Source organism: Plectropomus leopardus, chromosome 24, assembly GCF_008729295.1.
Source record: "Plectropomus leopardus isolate mb chromosome 24, YSFRI_Pleo_2.0, whole genome shotgun sequence".
NCBI lineage: Eukaryota > Metazoa > Chordata > Actinopteri > Perciformes > Serranidae > Plectropomus > Plectropomus leopardus.
The window spans coordinates 13,255,887-13,278,858 of NC_056486.1; the positions used below are offsets into that span (position 1 = coordinate 13,255,887).

The window sequence follows — 22,972 nt, forward strand, 5'->3', positions numbered from 1 at the left end:
TTTTAATAAATACATTGAGTTTTTTCAAATCAAGTTAACAAGTTCGATTAAAACAACAGCTTTGAAATTGAGTTGAGAAAACTTAATTCATTCATGTGTTACCAGCTGAAGCATTTTTTTGAAAGTTTTCTCGATAGCATTGATCGTGACAAAAAGGATTTCACCAATGACAAAGTTATCATGTTTAAGAATATATAAATATGCCTGATTAGTTTACAAACAGCAGAATATGGTTATGTACAGATAAATGTATATAATACTAAGTAACTGGCCATCCCTAACATGTAGACCTAAAAAACAGGGATGCTGTGGAACTATTGGTATCAGTGGAGCCAAATCAATCTTAAGATAAATAAACAAATCATAATCTGTTCTCTTATTACTGTCCACCACTAAATGGCACTTGTACAACTGTTGTATAAACGAAATATCACACTCCAGTTTGTGCTGTTATACAGAATATCATCATGGCCATGACTCAGTCGCAGGCTTCCTATCGAGAGCATTACTCAGAATAAACAACAGATGTCCCCTGAGAACACCTCTCATAGATAAAAATATTTTTTGATCTGAGCTGGTTAAAAAAAATGAAGCACCATCTGTTGATCTGCATAAACACAGCTTTGCATACACCTGCACAAAAATGGAGAGAAAACAGAGTGTCTCCGTGTCAGGAAGTACTTCAGCTCTTACAGACCTCTTTGAAGGGGTCTGTGATTTGATTGGTCACTGATTCATTCAGTTCTTGGACTGTAAACTAACTCACCATCTTGAGTTCCTAAAGTGAAACAATGTTGGAAGTTACAAGTTACAGTTTTTTAAAGGATAAAACCGGCAATTCCATAGTACATTTCTTGTACAGCCGTGTTACTGGGTGACATGTTCCTTCATTACCATGAACACACACACACACACACACACACACACACACACACACACAAACAATTGCAAACACACACAAACAATTGCAAACACCGCAACATTTGTGCAGTCCTTGTAACTTTATAGGTTAGGGGTCACAGTTTGAGTCTAAAACTGTTCATTTCAATGCCAAAAAATACTTCTGCAAAAGCAAATTTGCAAATAATGCAACATATTTAGAGTCTAATGATGTGTTTATTATGTAACTCTGTATGAATTTGAATTGCTCCACGTTCTAAGGTTTGTTTCATTGTCTGTCAGAACAGTTTGTCACACTGTGTGGAAATGCTGCAATAACACAATGATATAGTCCCGATATCCTCAAATGAGTACTTCCTAATTAATAGTGACTTAGCTTGTTTCTATTGTTGAATTTGGTCAAATATGTCATGTGTCATATCAAACTATAAATGTATTTAGATTTAACTATCTAAAACCTGAGCAAACACGGCGAGAATGCAACTTAACAACACGTGGCCTAAAAATTAGCATACAATTTGTTTAAAAAAAAGAAAAGTTGCAAGAAAATAATCTAAAAATGAGCAAAAAGAAGAGTGAAAAGGAGATGACACCAAAAAGTGCTGAATATTTTTTTTTAAATGTGTATTTTTTTTTCAAACCCCCCCTTCCGTTTTCTTAACTAATTTTGAGGCCATTTTCTTGTCACTTTTTTCCTGATTTCTTGAAATTTATGCATCATTTCTTGCAACCTTGGTCATTGCCTTTTTCCCCACTTATGTTTTTCAAAGAGATTGCATCACATTATTCCTGTTAAAAGGTTAAATAGATTGTGAAAGATGTCTGAATGCAGCACAAGAAAAGTGGAAAAAGGCTTCATAAAGACTTGTAAATCATAATATTTGTTAGAGTTCTAATATGAGGACGCAGGGTTGCAGAAGGGAAGAGTAACACCAGAATTATCCAAAAATCAGTTAACAGAGAAAAAAAAGAGTAATCTCTACACCATCTCCTCTCTCACTAAGTCTGTTTTCTGTTTTTTTACAACCCCCTGCCTGGAGAGGGAGAGCATTTAAAGAGCATCAACAGACAACTACTCTAACAGGTTCCTGTAGGTGAGAATTTAATCTGTGTGAGTGAGTGTGTAAATATGGCTAAAAGGATTTCATATGGAGGCAGGGCAAGTAGGGAAATGTGTTGTCCACAAACACACACACCGGGAACACACACACACACACACACAACCATAGCAAACACCATCGTAACACTTGGCTACTTCAGGAAGGAAAATAAAGTGTGGAAAAATGCAAATAGAAAATATTATTCATGTATTTATACACCCACACACAAATCTGTGTGCACATGCACACACACCTTCGAATTATGCAGTTCTACTTCATGCAGGCTTTGCCCTTTAATAGGCTCCATAGGCTCGGCAATTCAAACTGCGGAGCAGCATAATGAAATTTGCATGCGCTTCCTCGGCCAATGAGAGCGAGCCGAGCCCTTCCCGCAGTCCCAGCCATAAAGATGTCATAATACAACTTGACATCCACTTTTCTGACTGAAACACAATGTTGTTTTCTCAAAGTTTTGCCTTAGCATACATACTTTAAAAACTGTAACTGTCACTGTATTGACTGTTTTATATAACTGTATAAAAATGAGACATAATTCAAAAAGCTTTTTAAAGAACTTTGCAGTGTATGGGATGTTTGTGTTCAATGCGTGTTTTTACCTGGAAACAGGGGATGAAGGTGGAGGAGAGGAAGGAGTGACAGGGTAGACAAACACTGGGTTGGAGGTCTGACTAGAGGGACTGTCCCTAAAGATCAGCAAAAAAAGAGTGACAGGTGATCACTGATGTGTGATGATGATGATGACGCTGAGGTTTAACTGGAGTCAAATGGACTAACAATGACACTCCCGTGTGCTCCACCGCTGATACATAGACTGTTCTCAAGCCATTTCACAACAAATATGGATTTTTGCCCACAAATCTCACCAAAAATTACACAGAATAACACAGAGTATCAGTGCCCTATTAAATGAGAATAAAATCAGAGTTTTTGAGAATATAGTCATAATATTACAATTGCAGAATCATTATTTAAGGAAGAAAAGTAAAAGAAAGGGATAAAGAAAAACAAAATTGTATTATTACAAGAATTTTGTTGTAATTCACAAGAAAAAAGTCAGAATATTATGAGAATAAGAATTTGGAGAAAAAAAGTTGCAATATTGATAACGAGGAAAAAGTTTAACAAGACAAAAAATTGTAATATTATGAAAATAAGGTTTCATTTTATGAGAAAAAAGTCATAACGTTAGGAGAACAAAGTCGTAAATTCACAGAGAAAAAAAGAATGACATTGTAATTTTCCATGGATAAAGGTGTGTTTTCTTCGTAACATTTTGTAATAAAACTCAGGGCAATAATGAGGAAAAAATAAATAACAACTTATCAGAATAAAATTGTAATTTACACAAAAAAGTCATAATTTTATGGGAATTAAGTTATAATTTCACAAGAAAAAAATAGTAATAAAACAAAACTAAAGTTTTAATTGACAAGAAAAAGTCAAAATGTTACAAAACTAAATTTGTAATGTGTTTGTTACAAGAAATAATGTAATATTACAAGAAAAAAAGGTGTAATTTTACATGAATAATGTTGTAATTTTTCTTAATATTACGTGATTATACTCAGAGCCATATTGAGAAAAAAATAAACTTAAAGTTTGGGAATAAAGTCATACGATTATGAGATAAATGTTGTAATTTTGAGGGGAAAAAGTCAGAATATTATGAGAATTAACAAAAAAAAGTAAATGGATAAAACTGAAAAGTTGTGGAACAAATGGAAACAAAATCTAAAGTGCGCAAGGTGACAATCACACCTGGCTTTTAAAGGGAATGGGAGATGCCACTTTGACTGGTTGAATTTGTGTTATGCCTAAAAACACACCTGTGCCTTACTTCACCACTTAACGAGTAAAAGTAGAGCTGGACTCGTCCTAAATGTACTTTCCCCAGCACATCAGTCCATAAACAAAACCAGTCAAGTCATGCACTGTCAGTGAGATTTTTACCTGCTGGGCTAATTTGGGAGTTAAACCTAAGGGTAAGTGGAAAACCGCCCACCCACAAACAGCCAAATTCATGTTTTAGCTCAATTGACTTGTGTGCCAGTCTACAGAAAAAAAAGCATGAAGGTCTCATGTGGAGTAAAGAGGAAAACTCATTGAAAAGACAATTTAACCTTTAATTTTAGCTGTGGGAGACGGTGCTCAAATTATGCTGAATGTGGGGGCCAACAATGGTTTTTATGTTTTTTTTGTGCTGGTTAACTCACATTAAATTCTGCCTTAGGTTACTGCTGTGTTTTGTTTGGAAATTCTATCCGATGCAAGCAGAAGTATTTTGTTAATCGTCACTGAACTCCCCATGGTTCAGGCACCTTGTACAAGTATTTAAACCTTTGAACCCGGAGCAAATTGGTACGATTTCTTTCAAAAACATGGGAAAAAAGGTAATGAGCAACATGGTAAAAAAAAATAATTTAAAAAATGCACAAATTAGTAGATTTAGAAAAATACTTTTAAAATAAAGCTGGGGAAAATTTCTAGTGGGAAAAGAACTATAACAATTTTTATAATTACCATATTATAATATTTAAAATTACACATTTTAAGTTATGTTACAGAAATTTAGTAGATTTTTTTTTCAGGTCATTTGATTGTTTTCTTTACTTTTTCTTTATTGTGTTAATTTTCAGGTAATTTTTTTTATTATTTCTTGTTCATTTTGGGCCATTTCCTCTTTAGTTGCTTGCTCCCTTCTTCCCATACTTTTTTTTAAAAAATTCAGCCAATTTCCTCAGGTTTCAAAGGGTTAATACTGTGCCAACTTTGATGATTTACCTGAACTGGTGTCTGACTGTGTAGTCATTTATGATTTTAAAATTTATGATGATAACCCCCAGGACAACAGCACTAAAGAAGTTTGCTGTATTCTGGATAACTATAGATAAGAGGCAAAGCGAGTACTTTATTATCTCCAAGAGTCTGAGGATTTCTGAGGCTGTGCTGACGGATGCTGCTCTTTCTGATCATTCCTCTGTTTTCTTTGAGATGATTATCTTACCGCGCACAAATGTTCAAACAGAGATAATCACTGAACGGTATATCAGTAAAAACACAAGTGAATTATTCATTCAGGCTTTCTGTTCCACAGCCGCCCCCGCAGCAGATAATCTTGCGGATAATTTCAGTTCGAAAACACCAAATGTTGATGCCACTGCTCCCACTAAAGTCAAGAATGTCATGAGAAGGAAAAAAGTACCCTGGAGAAATACCACGCAATATTTAAAGAAATCCAAAAGCTGAGCACAGCTGGTGGAAAACGTGGATGTTTGTGCCAAATTTGAAGAAATTCCCACCAGTCCTTCTTGAGATATCTTGTTTAGAACAATGAGACAAACAGGGTCATAGTGCCTTGGCCTTTGACCACCAAATTTGAAGAAATTCCCACTAGGTATTATTGCGATATCGCATTCAAGACAATGAGACAAATGTGAGGTCAGAGCACCTTAGCCTTTGACCACCGAATTCCAATCTGTTCAAGTGGACATTTATACCAAAGTTGAGGAATTTCCCGTTCGGCATTCTGAAGATAACACATGAAAAAGATGGACGGACAACCTGAACGCATATGCTGCTGATCACAGCTATTGCCGGCGCAACTGCTAAAAATCATAATATTAAATTCTATTTATTTGTTGTTGATAGGCTGACAAATCCTGAGGTGCAGGTGACCCCTGAACTTTAATCCACCGAGTCATGCAACGAATTGGCCTCATTAATTACTAACAAAATTCAGAAAATTAGACAAGCTTTTACGTCCTCAATATCAGGTAGGGGTCTGAGTTGTCCTTAAGTCCACTCAAAACCAATTCAATAAGCGTGACAGTTTGATCCTATTAGCCGTAAAATTGAAGAATATTGTGCAACATTTAAAATCTCATTCTTGCTTCCCTTATCTTGTGCTTACAGGGTTTTTCAAACACAATTTTAACAACTCAGAATCAGAGTTTTTGCAACCAGTCAATACGTTATTATTTTCCCCCTACAGGCCCTGGAAATGGCAGTCATTAAGCACTTCTTTAAAAGAACAGTCAAAACATAAAAAACAGAGGCAGCTGCAGCTGCATCTCTCCCTTCACAAAACACATTTACACACAAACAAATGTGTAGCATCTTACATATGCTGCAGCATACTTTCTTTGTTTAAGTCATGGTTTGGACTTGCTCAATATCAGACAGTATTTTCAGCTCATTACAGTGTTTCCATCTTCAGTCTGACATTGTGTCCAATGTGATCGATTTCTGTGGGGGAGGAAGGTTCGATTTTTCCCTAACCAATGACGAGACCGTGGTTTCTGCCTGGATCTAAGTCATTTAAAGTCCACACTGATGTGGAGCTATGCCAACCTACTTCTTTTGCCAAGATTTTAAGAGTGTAGCTGGAGCAAAGTGAAACAAACGACGATTTAGGTTAATTTTGAGAAGACGCTGATTTACAACAGCCTCATTATCAGCATCTATCTCGTCTATAGCGTTTGCTAGATACAAACCACATATACTGAACCACAAATTGTTCCAAATTGGTGAGTAAGTGCATGTGAATGTTCAGGTAATCAGATGGCAACTTGTGTAGTCGCCTCAGCCACCAGTGTGTGAGCGGGTGAATGTGACTCCATTTACAGTCCAGCTAAAGAAGACCCGAAAACATTCCTTCATAGCTCCATTAGGCCATTTAATTACACTACTGTCCTTCTCCAAGTTCATGTTGCATATCAACAATAACACAGCTAAAGGGAATGCAAGCTTTAGCTAACTAAGATATTCATCTTAAAATATTATTGTTATATTGTTCCCAGCTATCTGTATCTTTTTTATTAAGCAAAATTCACACACACAAATGTAAACTCCATTCACAAAACATTTTGTAGAATTTGTGAAATCTTTGCTCAGTGGGTTTCTTGTTTGTATCTGTTGGGACGAGCTGAATAGCACACTGATGTACAGATTTTCGCCGCTCTATTGTAGGCGTTGATTTGCATTTCTTGAGATTTGATGGAAACCAGTGAATGCAAATTAAAACGCACAGTATTAATCATGCCTTTTACTGTCTTTCATCAGTTTACAGTGTTGGTTGGTAAGCTGCCCACATTCGGGCTCTGTGCTTATATTGCGTAATGAATGAGGCAGAACAAAATAAAGTGAGAAAAGAAAAGAAAAGAAAAGAAAAGAGTTGTGTTTGGGCTCAACAGTAAATAGCAAATCACAAAACGCAGGATTTGCACCCAGTGTTTGGAGATCGAATGCTGATGAGCTCAGTAAAAGGCAGGATATGAGAAAACAGAATTCTGCAGTGGGGTATGCACCGTAAAATATTTGTTACTCAAAACATACATCATATAAAACATGTGTGAACATTGTTGACCTGACCTGTTTTTTCCTTTTTCTTTTTCTTTATTATAAGGTTTTGCCATTTTTTGATCATCTTGTTTAAAATTTTTCTGCTTTGGGTACTTTTACTTAAGTAACATTACTATTAAAGAGTATTTTTACAGGGTGGTATTTGTACTTTTGCTTAAACAAAGGATCTGAATACGTCGTTCACAACTGGCTGTGGGGTTTGTAGCTCACTGTAAAGTTTAAAATTCGTGTCATAACACAGAACTTTTCATTGCTTTGCAAATCAGGTTTTTATAGCTGAAGACGAGCTGCCCCTGAAGGTATTCTCCACTATAACTGTCAGACACGTCTTGATTGTGGCCAGTTTCTGTAATATTGGAGGTTTCAAGAATCCTGAAGTGGAACCAGTTCAACAAGCACAGTGAATTTAGTGGAAAAGTGTTCTGACAGGAGGTGGTGACTGACTTACCTGCTGTTGACCAGGCTGGAGGCGGGGTTAACCAGGTCCGGCATGGCTGCAGGGGACGTGGCTACCGTCGACATCAAAACCAGCTCAGGATCCAGGATGAAGATCTCTTCCTGGGAGATTTCTGATACGTAGTTGAGATGTTCCTGATAAAAAATTGAAGCAAAAGACAGCTTTAACCAGTATGCTCATACTGGAACAAAACAAAGCTGCAATGGCGGACAAAGTATTCAGTTTCTTTACTTAGAGTACTAATACCAATGTGTGAAAATACTGTGTTAAAAGTAAAATTTATTTATGTTATTTAAATAAAAGTAAACAATAGTAATCAGGAGTCAAGCATACTTAAATGACGAAAAATATTAAAAAAGTAATCTCAAACAGACACAAAATAATTAACACATGCTGACCAGGAAGAGACTCAAAATGAAAGAAACACAAAATTATCTCAGACAGACACAAAGTAACCCTAAGAGAAATGATGACTACAAAGAGAAACAAAACGATGTAAAGAAATAGACTAAAATACCCAAAAAGACATAAAACAACTACAATGAGACACAAAATTGCAATAAAAAGACCTCAAACAGACAAAACAAAAAAATACACAAAAGTATCTCAAACATACACAAAATAACCTCGAAGAGACGTAACCATACAGAAATACATAGAAAGACCACAGAGATACAATGACATAAGCAAATACACAAAATGACAAAAGAGACAAAAACAACTACAAATAGACACAAAATGACAACAAAAAATACAAAAAACAACTTTAAAGACACAGTATGATCACAAAAAGACACAAAATGACCATAAAAATACACAAAATTACTTCCAAGAAACAAAACGACTACAAAGAGAGAAAATGACCAAAAAATACAGCAAAAGACTAAAAATGAGACAGAAAAGAACGAGAAACAAAATTACCTAAGAGATGGGGTAAAGATGTATTATAACTAGAAAAAAAAGCCAAACAACAAAAAAGAGGCAAAAACACAGCTAGGTCTGTGTTTTGCTATGCAGAGGTGGTGGGGCCTTCTGCGTATCGTGCTCAGAGGCCTGTTGTCTTGTAATGAGGCCATGACAGCCAGTTGTTAATTGTTGGCGTGACATTTTTTGTGATTCTCTGTGTGCTCTCTGCCTCTGATAGTGAAAGTCTAAACTCGGAAGGAGCTGAATATTAACAGGACACGGCAACCAGATGCAGCAGCCCAAGCCGCTGTACCTGCGGTGTGCTAACCACTTGTCAGAGCAACATGCCAAATGTGCCAAGTACGACCCAACCAATGGGAATAATTAAGCAGCTGGCAAGGAACCAAAATCTGTTCATGCTTATCAAGCAGTGGACATCTGGTTCCACCGCTGAGAGTTAGTGCGAGCACCGTGATGAGCTGGCTTATCTTCTTGGAGGTAGGTTGTTTTGGCCCCATGCTGACAGCACACATGACTCATAGTTGGAAATAAAAAATCTCCTAACTCCTCTGCATTTCTAAATGTATTAAATTAACAGTCTAACGAAATAAAGAGGTAATCTTACCTGTGCTCTGTCTATCCTGTAGAAACGATCTGCCGTTGTAGCTAAAAAGACAAAACAAAAAGACAGTGTTAACCTTTTAAATATCGTCCACACTAAAAAGGCAATTAGAATTTATCATTGTTAAATTGAACATAAGTTTCCTCCCGACACTTTTGTTCTAAGTGTTTCTGATAAAGATATTCCAGTTCTGCTCGGTTGGATTTAAAAAAAAGTTCATGTTTTTCTGCTAGTAATGAGGCTTTTTACCCATGCCTGTAGGACCATTTTAACAACAGCCAACAATGGAGATTAGTCCAACTCGGATGACTAATTGTTGCTTAATGAGCATTACCCCTGATAAATAAGTAGTATAAAGGGAAGGAGACTGAACGCTCAAGGCTCTAATACGCTCCAAATAAATGTTGCACATATTCTGACCCAAAGTTCTAAAAATTGTAGTTTTTTACTGTTGAAAGGAGCTGCTCTATCTCTGCCGAAATTAAGGACGCACAAAAGTACAAGGACAGTGATGTTTACACAATTGAAATGGACGGGTTTATATTCATATGTAAAGGGGGTATAAATGAGCCTTAAGTCGAGCTCAGCGTCTAAAGTTAGAGAAATGCAAACCTGCCTCGACGAGAAGAAGGCGCAAGAGCCTGCCGACTGCTGCTTGCAGCTTTAATTTGAAATATTGATTTCCCTTTTTAATATTTTCCTCTAATTAGATGGTGATTGCTGAGATACTGTATGAGAAAAGGGGATAAGTGTGCACTGTGCAGCTGCATTATGTAGAGACATCTAAATATTAGATCAGGACTGGTTCGGGCGGATCATTAGTATCAAAGGACTCGGAGATCTCTGAAGCCTAAAAGCCTGATCAGGGAGTGAAATTTTCATAACAGCGTGCTATAGGTTTACTGATGTTTAAAAGGATAACACGCAGTGAGACGTCGCTTGGATTAACCCACAGGACGACAAGCTACCTGCGCACCTGCTCACCACCCACACACTGTCCTCTTCAAACACTTCTCTCTCTTTTTTTTTTGTTTCAGCGAGCTGTTGTATCTTTGTTTGTTCTCGGCTAAATTCCACCAGGACGCAAACACAGGCGTGTGTGTGTGTGTGTGTGTGTGTGCATGTATAACATTGTGTAAGTGACATTTTTTTCCTCTGTGATATTTTTGGTAAGCCGCCGCTGTATGAGATTAATATTCATGACATTCACCAATAAACAGAATCAGATGGAACTGCGCTTTATGTTATTTTCAGAATCTCGGAAATCTGTTTGCATCTCACAGGTTTTGTTTCTGCGTGCATTTCATTTAGTGTAACCTTCTTTAAATGGAAATTAGATTCTTCTATGTGGCTGCAATGAATGTCGTGTACAGGCCATTTACATGCGCTGAAACGTGCATGCACACTGCACGCGCCCAGTAGAAGATGTGTGCAAAAAGCTGTTTTTCCAAAGTTGATCTGAAGTCGGTTTGAGGCTTCAGCAGCCTCAGTTAAACATGTTTGTCAAAGTCAAAACAAAGTTAGAGTATTTTTAGGACCAAATTCCCTATTTGTGTTTCTATCCCTTCCACTGAAGCTCAGCAGGGAGGTGCTGTCAGAGAGAAAACATACTAAAATACTGTCACTTTGTTTAACTCAGACTGCTGAATCCTCATATTAGCTTCATATACATTTTTAGACTGTAAAGGATGGAAACTTGGGCTGTTAATAGTAATGCGATTACCACTTTTGTCATTTTTTTTTTAATTGCATTAATTGTGAGCGATCATTCCTGTCTTTAAGAGGCTATACCAGGCAGAGTTTTAAAGCTACTGTAGGAGGTGTTTACATGGAGCCCACTAATCTGATTAGAATAGGTTTATAAACTCAAACATGATCCGTATAAACACCTAAATCAGACCCAAACTGATTCACATTTCAACCTCTTACATAGGGGCAGTTTAAACCTTTTCATAAACGAGGCAAAAGAAAATCTGTACGTGCATGGCTCACCCTCTTCTTTTCTTCATCGCCTCCAGCAGAAGTACGTTGGTATCACGCCGTTTGCTTGATTAAAAGCATCAAAACAACAAAAAATACTGCAACGAACAAATCGGGCAGTCAAGACGTTTTAGTGGCCCCGTTTGAGTGACCACAGGTCCAAAATTACAAATGTAGACGCAAAAACTCCTGACAAAATTGTTTTAACTAATAAATGAACTTTTTTTTAAAAGCAGGAAATGAATATATAATTATGCCGTTAAAATGGTATTTCATTTGATAAAGAGCCCATTGTGATGTTTTTAGGACTCAAACTCAAAGTTTAGAACTTGGACCTTAAACTGGGACTTGTCACTGTTGACTTGCGACATGACTTAACTCGTGACCAGCAAAACAATGACTTGGTCAGTGAGCATCATAAAGAGGTTTTGCAGTCCGTGTGAAATTTTTCGATGCATATTTAATGAAACCGACTGCAGTCATAGTAGTTTGGGTGCTCAAACTTTCACAAGCTGACGCAACCAAACGTCACCGAGCTAATCCAAGTGGAACATGTATAATAGAGTCAGCTGGCAATCCCAGTCTGTTATATAAGCTGAAGTCGTGCTAATACAGGCTGAGTAAACTCAGCACTGATTAAAAGACCTGTTCTGATATACACATATTCACATAGGAATACATTATATGCAGCTGAAAACAAAAGGATTGCATTCTTCTAGGAAGATACAGTATAGTATTCATATCTTTTCTGTATGCAGTTTAGTATGCACTGACGAGATATGAGGTTGAGTTTCAAGGCTATTTGATACAAAGACTTCATTCTGTGTCATGAAGGGTCACAGTGAAGTACTGACTGGTCCTGTTTTGAATAAAAATACAAACCTATGCCTAACTGAGTTATTCTCATATGCAAGAGTACTCTTTATTTGAAGAAAGTGAAGTTATGTTGTGGAATAATGTACATGAGGGGAGTCCAGGTAGTGGAGAAATAGACCAAGGAAAAAAAAAAGAACGGGATGTACTTACAGTCAAGGAAACACCACTTTGGAGATAATCTTTGTGAGGAAAGATTCTTCGGCTTGGCTGCATCCTCCTGAAAAGATAAACAGACACAGAGTTAGATTAGGAGAAAAGAAGAAGAAGAAGAAATGGGTGGTTGGAGGAGCAAGTTTGGCTTCTTTCTTTAAGTGTGAAACTGCGGGTTAACAACAGTCTGATACGGGAACGGGCAATCTGTTTGACGTCCTTTTTATGGTGAATATGAGCTGTTAACATCAGGGCAAAGCAACAAGGTACCATGTTTGCAAACTACTTGTGGTCAAACCTGCCATTATAACTCTTGTTTGAGATGTGATGTAACAAATGTTTGAGATGTGATTGTTGTGTTATTTGCATTTTGATTGACTTGATTTTCAAGTGTTGACTTCAGAGGTCTGCCGACCCAGGAACCAACCTGGTCTCCCTCACAACTCGTCAAATGCTGAACACTTGATGCTCTACCTTTTGTAATTCTGAAGCTAAAGAGCAGTCTGGGCTCTTAAAAAAAGAGCCAAAAAAAAACACTGATGAGAGCCAGGGCCAGTTCATTACATTGTTTAACCCTTTGAAACCTGAGCATATTGGCTGGATTTCTTTCCAAAACAAGGCAATGAGCAACTTAACAAGACATGACCAAAAAATGAGCAAGAAATTAGTAAAAAGTACCTAAAATGAGAAGGGAAAAAAGCAAACAGGCGAAACTTACCTTTAAAAAGAGGCAAAAATTTAATTGAAAAAAAATAATGTAACATACTTTTAAGAATGACATTTTTCTGAACATTTTCCCTAATTTTTCGATAATATCTAATAATCTCCCCCTGCTAATTTTCATCCTGTTGTCTTGTCACATTTTCCTAATTTTTTGCACTTTAGGGGACATTTTTAATCATGCAGCTCATTGCTTTTTTCCCTTACATGATAGTGAAAGACGTCTGAATGCATTACAACCAATGCAATAATGTAACATAACAGACGACGCACAGGTAAAACCACACGTAATGCTTGCCATCATAAAGCTAAAAGTCAGGTAACTTTACAACACTGCATACGACAAATAATAAAAGGAAACTACTAAATTGTAAAACTGCATAAATTGTAGCCCAAAGACAAATGTGGAGCTCACAGCAGAGAGCAGGAACATAACGGCATAATGTCACAGGTGGCCTGCAAGGTAACAAACTAATCACAGGGGGACGGCGGTTTGACTCCCGGCTCCTCCTGCCGCCACATTCACTCCTCTTTAGTCCTCACTGGTGATTTTCTGAATGTAGTTTGTCATTTAGCCCGCAGTAATCTGTCAGAGGTCACACTCTCTCCTCCTCTGTGTCTGTGTCTGTCTGACCACAGAGCTTTAATCTCTGGAATAATGATTCTGCACTCTGCTGCTTTGATCTATTTATATATTCTAACATTGTGCTAAATCACCCAAAAATATCTGGATTTTTCCTTCCTTTGCAGCTTAATAACTGTGATAATCTAGTATAACTTTTCATACTGAAGACATTCACTCCCTTAACTTTAGTAATAGTGCTCATACTGCACAGCGAAAATAGTAAAAATAAATAAATAAAGTTAAAGTAAGTTTAATTAGGAACAAGTAATAAAAGTATCAAAAGTTAAGGCCCCCAATGCAGAAAAATAGTTTTAAAAAAAGAAAGAAAAAACAAAAAGAAAAAACAAAAAAACAACTACAAATTATTTCTAAAAAAAAAAAAAATAGAAAAAAACACCTCACAAACTCAGAGTTATTAAAATAAATAAGAGAAAAACATCTCAAACCTCAACATTATAAAAACAAAAAAATAAAAAATTCTAAATTTTACAAAAGAAAATTAACAGTAAATTAAAACCCACCAAATTCAAAAATATTATAAATACTTTTTTTTAAAAAAAAAAAAAACAGAGAAAAAGCATGCAGTGTTGATCAAACCAGTTTTCTGTGAATTGACTGATCGATGAATGAAGTAATTATTGTAGCTGTGTTCATTTTGGGTGATTATCTTGCTGAGCAAAACCTCTAAGTATCATTAACTTTTGACTACCACAGAGCTTGTTTTTTGCCACAATCCAAAATCCAATGCAAAATTCCCAAAGGCTTTTTTAACAAGGAAGCCAGAGCAATGTTAGCTTCTGGGTTGGCCTACAGAATAACCTCATCCCTGGGGTACTCTATAGATATAATAGGCCCCCATCTCCAACACTGTATCCAGTTTTCTTAATACATCCATGCTGCACCATACTAACTAAGCTGTCAGCTAGCGTAAGGGTTAGCTACACATTTTTTTTCCAAATATGGTCACTTTGGGCTCCAAAAATCCAAGATGGCTGAACCCAAGACTTCAAAAAAGGGAGTCCACAAACCAGTGTGTGGCATCATGTTGATTACGTCCATTATATATGGTCGAGGACACTATCTCCTTATAACAAAACATAAATGAAGCAGGCGTCATATTTGATTTAGCAATAAAGTTTGAACAAACTGGTCTATCAGATTTGTAAAACACAGGGGAATTCTGCCTGTGACCTGGAGGAAGATGTCCACACCTTCAAATCAACTCGCCTCATTACTGGAACTTTTTGTATTTTGGTTCTTTTTTTTTTTTTTTTTTTTACATCCCGTCTCCAATTAGCTCAGAAAGCTGCAGCAAGATTTTTAACAAGATCAAAAAAAAAACCAGACACCATTACTGAGATTCCTGCCTCCCCGCTCGGGCTCCCTGTTAGCTGCAGACTGAAGTTTAAAACCTTGTTCTTTGTTTACGCTGCACTAACTGGTCTTAGCCCTTCTTCCATCTGTGAACTGCTGCCCCTGCACCACACTGCCAGACACCTTAGATCCTCCGACCAAAGACTCCTGCCTGTCCACAGATCAAGCGCTAAATGTTGTGCTAATGGAGTTTCTCAGCAGAAGCCCCACAAATGTGGATCCTCTGCCTCCTTAAATCTGCTCCTCTCTATAAATGTTTCAAATTTTAAGTTTTATTCTGTTAACTGTGCCTCAAGTTTCATCATTCCTGCATGCGTCTGAGGCTTTATGTTATATGCTGCATGCTCTTTAGTTCCTTCTTGCTTTAAAAAACTTTGGTTCATCTTTGTTTTGCCGTTCTTGTTAAAAACAAAAACCATCGTGTTCAGATCGTGTTGAAACTGTTTTACAGAGTTGTTGATTCAAATTCAGGGTTAATTAGGAAGCTGCACAACAATAAACATCTCTGCTTGTTCAGTAGTGACACATTATGGTGTTTAAAACAGCACTTCTGCCCCCAAATGTTTTTTACAGACCTGTACAAATGTTTGTGGATGTCAAACACGTGTGTATGGGTGTTTTTTAGCGACCTGGTGCTCTGTTTTCAGCAGCATTTCTGCCTCCAAATGTGGATGTTTTTTTTGGCCACCTGTCGCTGCATTTCTAGCATTTCGGCCCCAAAATGTGGCTGTTCTTGAGTGACTTGTTGCTGCATTTGCAGCAGTGGTTTGGTCCCCAAAACATTGGCTATTATTTAGCAAGTTGTCGCTGTGTTTTCAGCAGTGTTCTTGCATCCAAACGTGGGTGTTTTTTAGTAACCCATGGCTACATGTTCAGCTGTGTTTCTACCCCCAAATGTAGATCTTTTTAGCAACTCATGGCTGCATTTACAGCTGTTATTCTATCTTCAAAAATAGGTGGGGTTTTTTGCACACAGTCACTGTGTTTCCAGCAGTGTTTCTGCCCTCAAACAGCTTTTTTAAACAAGTTGCTTTTAAACATTTGTGCCCCCAAATATGGGTGGTTTTTTTTTAGCATCCTGTGGCTGTGTTTTCAGCGACTTTTGTGCCATCAAACGTTCTTTTAAGCCAAAACATTTTCATGCCTACTTAATAGAGTGATAAGGGTGCAGCAAAACAGCAAAAATGGGACTTAACCTAAATAAAAAGTAACTTTTGACATGATGTTTTACATTACAAAAAACACAAAAAAGTTAACAATGTGAAAGAAGGAAAATGGCCATTGGAACTAATTAAAGTTCAAGAGCAAAATGTATTCAGTGACCTGCATGGCTCCTGATTAGTTCAACTGCTTGTCTACCAGCCAATAACATCTCGGTCTGAAGTTGACAAAACAGCTTGACCTGTGGCTCTACTGCTAATAAGAGGAATCTTGTATTCAGTGACATCCTGTCTCGGTCTGTCATGTTATCTGACGTTAGCGGTTCTGGGAGAATCAGATTTTATAGAATTGATTCATCTGCAATCCGCTGAGAACGAGAACAGGAGCAGCAACAAAGCAGCTGAGCAGACAGCACGCTGACATTTACGAAAAGGTTAGACAAAAACAAAGATGGTGACAGCTGTGACCTCACAATGCTTGCAAGACATGAAAATTAGAAAGCAGACAAGAAGACAGTGGTGGGATGTAATTAAGTACATTTACTCAAGTACTGCACTTCAGGACAAATTTGAGTTACCTGTTCTTTACTTGAGTATTCATGCCACTTTATAGTTTTACCCCACTACATTTAAAAGGGAAATATTGTACTCTGTACTTCATTACATTTATCTGAATGCTTTAGTTTCTTAGCAAATTATGATTTCTGCATAAAAACATGAGTTTTTAAAATGTGTTTTGTAATAAATGAAATTACCAAACAGTTTATACAAGTCCAGCTGCATCAATTAGCTGATTAATCAATTAGTTAATTGACAGAAAATTAATTGCTAACTGTTTTTGATAAACACTTAATTTTTTTTTCTTTTGTTTTTTTAATTTTTTTAAAAATAATTTTAAGTTCTGTAGGGTGTTTTTTTCCTATTATTTATAACTTCATTTATTTATTTATTCGACAATTTAAGGTTTGGGGGTGTTTTTTCTAGTTTTTATCATTCTAAATTTTGGGGGGTGGTTGGTCTTTTTTTTAAAAATTTTTTTAAAAAATATTTCTGAAGGTTTTTTGGAAAAATTTTTTGGGTTGTTCATTCTTTGTAATTTTTGCGTTTTGGGATGTTTAGGGTTTTTTCCAATTTTTTAATATTTTGTTGGGGTTTTTTTTCTTCTCTGTTTTAATAATCTTGAGTTTTTAGGTTTTTTATCCTTTTGAGTTTGGGAGTGTTTAGTAATTTTTCAAACAATTTTGAGTTTCAGGGTGTTTTTTAGTTTCTTAAATAATTTTGAGTTTTCTAGTAATCTTAAGGTTCTTGTTTTTCTGCATTTGGTACTTTTAATACATTAAGTATATTTTCCTGAGTACACTAACTAAGTAAAACTAGTCAGATTTATCATCAATGCCGTTCTTGCAGCCTCAAAGCAACACAAAACAATTTCAGCTCAGCGCTGTAGAGTAGTGACTGAATGTAAAAAGTCACCTTCCAACAGCCGCGACAAGAGGAAAAACGAGGCGAAAGAAAGAAAAGTTGTTTTCCCTTCAAACTGCAAAGCTTTCGTGCAGACTGTGACAGAAAGGCTGGATGAAGTAAACACTCCTACTCTCCTCCCTGCGTTTGTCTGCACTTATCTCATCCTGCTGTCGACTCTGGCAGCAGTCTCGAGCCGAGTAAAACGCCCGCAGGCTTTTACGGCAGCCCTACAAACACGGAATCAAACGCTGAACACGTTTGACTGACTGACTCCTCTCTTCACCTTCTTTCTTCTCCCGCCGCTCCTGCGCTCGCTCCAGTTTACCTTCTTACACACAAAGTTGCTGAGTTCTCTCTGTGTTTCGGTCAGATTTAGTAAGCCTCGTCTCTGATTCACTCTGCGTCTGGAGTCGGGTGTGTTATATATCAAAAAGGAGCGCCGGCCTGGATGTGCAGTTTGCCTATCGCTCGAGGAATCAGCAGCGAGATACACGTCTCCTCTTTACAAAATATTCTGACAATAATTCTCAAAAATCCAATAAAGGATGACATATTACCTATATTTTTTAAAGTATATATAAATCTGGTATTAGAAAATTGATTAAATATGAATAAAACTAAATGCTGCTGACATTTTAACCCTTCGAAACCTGGAGCGACATCACATTTAAACCTTTGAACCCTCAGCAGTGGAGTATTTAATTTTTAAAATAAAAGGAAAAATCACAATGAGCAATTTGGTGAGAAATGTGCTACAAATTTGTTAAAAAGCTAGAGAAGGTAAAAACTTTACTATAAGTATATCTTACTACATACTTTAATCATGTTACAGCAACATCACAATTTTTTGGCATTTTTTGGGTCATTTCCTTGTTTGTTTTTTGCTTCGCTTTCTTTATTTTCTCTTTTTTTGTAATTTTGTATTATTACTATTATTATTAAAACGGTACCCTATATCTCGAGAAAAGGGAAAAAGCTGAGGAAAAACTATATTTATATTTATCACAATTACATATCTAATATTATGCTACAGAATTATTATCCGTTTAAGCACTTTTTCCAAGTCTATCTCGTTATCTTGAGATGACAACACAAATTTTTTTTTTTTTTAATAGCATAACAAAACAACCTTTTATTATCTTTTGATAACAATGTCATTTATCTTGCTATCTTGAAACAACAAACCTTCTGTTTTTCCAAGATAATGTCATAAAAGTGTTGTTTTTTTTCAATGACATATCTTAACTAACTATTTTTTGAGATAACCTAACAAAATAAACTTTTTTTTGGAGATGACAAATAAAACCTTTTATCATCTCCGGTTATTGGGTTGATTGTGGCGTCATCACGACATAATTTTTTTTTTTTTCCTGAGATAATTAAAATTGCTGAGTCGTGATCTCAAAATATATGTTTTAAATGTAAAGTCTGGTTGTACTGATGTTTACCAGTAAAAAAACAAACACAGACAGTAATATTTTGGTCACACAGTGAATAAATGTACTGAATACATACTAATTGAAGTGCAACACTGTTACCAGAAATCATCTCACAAAAACTGCATCAGCGAGCATCACCAGAGAGCAGGAGATCAAACGGCGAAAACGAGCGTTACATCATCCGGTTGCTATGCAACACAAAGTCTGACAACAACTCACGAGCCGTCTTCTCGGTGTTAGTGATCTAACCTATATAACAACTGGATAGTGTTGTTAAAAATAACATTCGCAGAGCTGGTGTTGCTCCGCTCGCTCCTGAAGGGGAAGATGAAAAGCTCATTGTGAGATGAAGGATGTGGGTACATGACATCCACAGAGGGAGAGCAGAGCGCGGCCCTCTCATCCACACCGGTTGCCTAAATACAGCGTGTTCCAGAGATCTCTCGCATCCAGCTCGTTTACATGCATTTAGGTAATGGGATTACCTCTGCTTTTCAGCTGCTCTATGAAGCATCTTGGAAGTACGTTTTCCTTTTTTGAAGGTTGAGGGAGCGCGGCTGGATTAGAGCTTATTACACGGCCATGTGCACCATTCACAAGGGTCGGACATTAACATGCGCGCATGTCACTGAGGCAGGAGAGATAAAAAAATATGGACTTCTTTTTAACCCCCAAACACAGAAGCGATTGTTTTGATGACTGAAGATGGAATAAAGAATCGAGGATGTGTGGAGGCGTTTGTTGATTTGGTGTCAGGCCAGTTTTCTTCGGCTAAATACCAAGAGAACCGAGGAAATGATGTCTGATTTCAGTAAGAGAGCAACAAGACAGAGCAACAAGTGAATGTTAACAGTGACTGTGTTAAATATGATTTTAACCCTTTAACAGTAATTGTAGCCGCACAGCTGACTTTTAGTTTTGCGATCAAATTGCTTCTTTTTTAAGAAAAAACTTTTTTAAAAGACATTTTAGTATTTTGATTATACTGTAAATCTATTTTTGTGACTAGATTCATACTAGATGCAATAGAAGAGGCTGTATTTTGTACAGTTTTGAGATATTTATGGCTATTTCAGTTGGTTAACCCTTTAAAAGCTGGGCTTATCTGCTTGATTTCCTTCAAAACAATGAGCAGGTAAAGAAAAAAGTGACCCAGAAATAAGCGAGACATTAGTAAAAAAAAAAAAAAAGGGAAAAAGTACTAGAAACTCACCTGAAAAACCCAAAACAAACCTACACGAACATCGAAAAGTTACCAAAAAAGCAATTATCCGAAAAAAAGTGCTTGAAAATTATAATAAATGACTTCAACATTTTAATTGTAAATATAGTTCTCTTGACATTTTACCCTAGCTTTTAAAAGTATAAAAAAAATTGTAAAAGTTACAAATTGTCCTTTACCCCACATTTCTGAAAGAAATCAGAACAATCTTCTCTCACAGGTTTAAAAACTTGTGAAAAGCATGTGAATGCAAGTGTTAGCTTGGAATATTTGAGCTTCGAGGTGGCAGATGGTGCTATTTTATCATGAAAAAAACCTTTAATTATCCAGGTGAAAAAAAAAGTCCCAAGTCCCAAAAGTCCAGCAATAACACAAACTGACTGTCTCCTTTTGTACTGTGAGAACAAAAAATAACTGATTCTGTCAGTGAAGTCTGGTGGCTGTGTACAGGGGCAGCAGTAAAACATATATAAGCCTCATAAGAAAAAGAAACCACCATTAAAATAAAAAATAAAAATCAATATCAGTTTAAGTGTACTCTATATTTAGATGATTTTACAGCTTTATCTTGCCATTAGACAGCCCTCTCCCTGCCGTTATATTGCCCTCTTTAAACTCACCAGACTCCTCTGACAGAAACTATCATTTTACCTCACAGCATACAGCAGTTTGTAGTCTGGCGTTGACTTTATCGTTAAGTTTGTTTGTGCGACTTCTGGAATCAAAAACAAAAAGGCAGCCAGAGCAGTATGCAGGTTTATACGTAGCAAAAATGCTTTGCACAAATCACGTGAGGTCCTGTCTCCTTGTCTCCCTCCTGTGTGATTACCTGCACAGCCCTAATGTGTTGCACCTGTGTCCAATTGTCTCCCCTCTCCCAGTCAAGTCCTTGTGTGAGTTTTGTGAGCCTTTTTGAGAGTTAGACCTGTTTTCTGTTTTTTTGCACAGACGATTTTGTACCTCTGCCTGAGCTTTGTTTGGATCTTCTGTGTACCGACCTGTTTTTTGGCTATTAAAGGATTGCTCGTTAATTCTTCATACACGGTGTCTGTGTCTGCTTTGGTGGACACAACCCCTTTAGGAAAGATACAGAATTATCATAAATTGAAACATAAACATAAATTGAAAAAAAAACCCACTGAAAATAATGAAGCCACCTTTAAAGTGAAGTCCACTCTATTAACCCTTTAACACCTGGATCAACGTCAGTTTTGTTGTGCTGCGTTCAGATGCCTTTCACAAGCATTTAATCCTGGGAAAATTGATTTAATTTGCAAAAAAATTCTAAGATTATTAAGAAATTATTTTTAAAAAATAAATTAGGTGGGGAGTGGTAGGAGGATTGTTGGATTATATATATATATATATATATATATATATATATATATATATATATATATATATATATATATATACATTTTAATGCTTAAAAAATGTATTTAAAAATTTAATACAGAAAATTATATTTTTTTATTTTTTCCTCTTTCTTAACATCATTTTCTTGTTTTTTGGGGGGGTTATGTCTGAGTTTTTTTTTTGTTTTTTTCTTTTTTTTTGTTTTTTTATCAGTTTGTTGCTAATTTTTGTGGCACTCCTTGTCACGTTGTCAAAAAATTAGGTGGGGAGTGGGAGAACGATTATTAGGGAAAATGTCCAAAAATACTTAGAATTATGTACTTAAAACTATGATACAGAAAAAAAACCTTCTTAACACTATTCTCTTATTTTTTGCATTTTGTTTTTGTTTGTTTTTTATTTTCTTGTAATTTTTTTTTTTTTTTTTACAAATTTCTTGCCAATTTTTGGTCTACTTCTTGTTAAGTTGCTCATTGCCTTCTTACCAGATTTCAGAAATCCTGCCAATATGTTTGAGTTTCAAAGGGTTAAGCAGTGAAATAAGACTGCACAGCTCTGTGCTCTCTTCAGGTTACACAGGCCGGCGCACTGTAAAAGCACAGCAACCTCATCCCCTCCGCTGCACCTGTCAGGATGACAGAGCATGACAGTACTGCGTCCCAGTAGCTCAAAACTCCCCACGGCCACGGAGAGGACAGAAAGAAGAAAAAATTCAGACAGCAAAACAAGACTAGGTCAAAACCTTGTACATGGCTGCTCCTTGTATGGTGGAATTTAAACTGTAGCCAAAGTGTTTCAGTGAGAGTCAGTGATGTCTAAAATGCAAATTAATTAATGTTCATATGCAATTATCTGTAGTGGTCCCAGTAGTGCTCTTCAAGTGGACTTAAGTAGCACTTGATGTGACGTGGTCAAGAAGACTTAATTAATCCCTTTATTAATTCATTTGTTGCATTGCATTGTTGTTAACCACTCTGATTCAAACTGTTTGCTGCTCAGTATCGTCTCCCACTTTCCCAACAGACAGATTAGTGGGTGTACTTTGTATTAAACAACCTTGGGATGCGGACGACTACTCTGCTATTTTTTGTGACAGTGCAGCTCTACTTTGTCACATGCTGTACACGGTGGAGTTAAGAGTGACACATTTTCCACGGCTGAGGTTGTTTTCTATGAGATGCCGTTTCTGTTTTATTGCGCTGGGTAACACCTCGCCACCTCTCTGACTGACACCGACAA

General features: G+C 36.6%; 1 protein-coding gene across 5 annotated transcripts in view; it reads right to left on the reverse strand.

Moving 5' to 3' along the window:
* Positions 1-22,972, reverse strand: part of dgkza (diacylglycerol kinase, zeta a) — a 115,334-nt gene that overhangs the window by 20,719 nt on the left and 71,643 nt on the right. For all 5 annotated transcript variants that reach the window (XM_042512879.1, XM_042512880.1, XM_042512878.1 and 2 more), the window contains 4 exons: positions 12,374-12,440; positions 9,371-9,411; positions 7,831-7,973; positions 2,618-2,704 (listed from right to left, as the gene is read on the reverse strand). In XM_042512879.1, the coding sequence (XP_042368813.1) occupies positions 2,618-2,704; positions 7,831-7,973; positions 9,371-9,411; positions 12,374-12,440 (338 nt within the window). The remainder of the gene's footprint in view (positions 1-2,617; positions 2,705-7,830; positions 7,974-9,370; positions 9,412-12,373; positions 12,441-22,972) is intronic.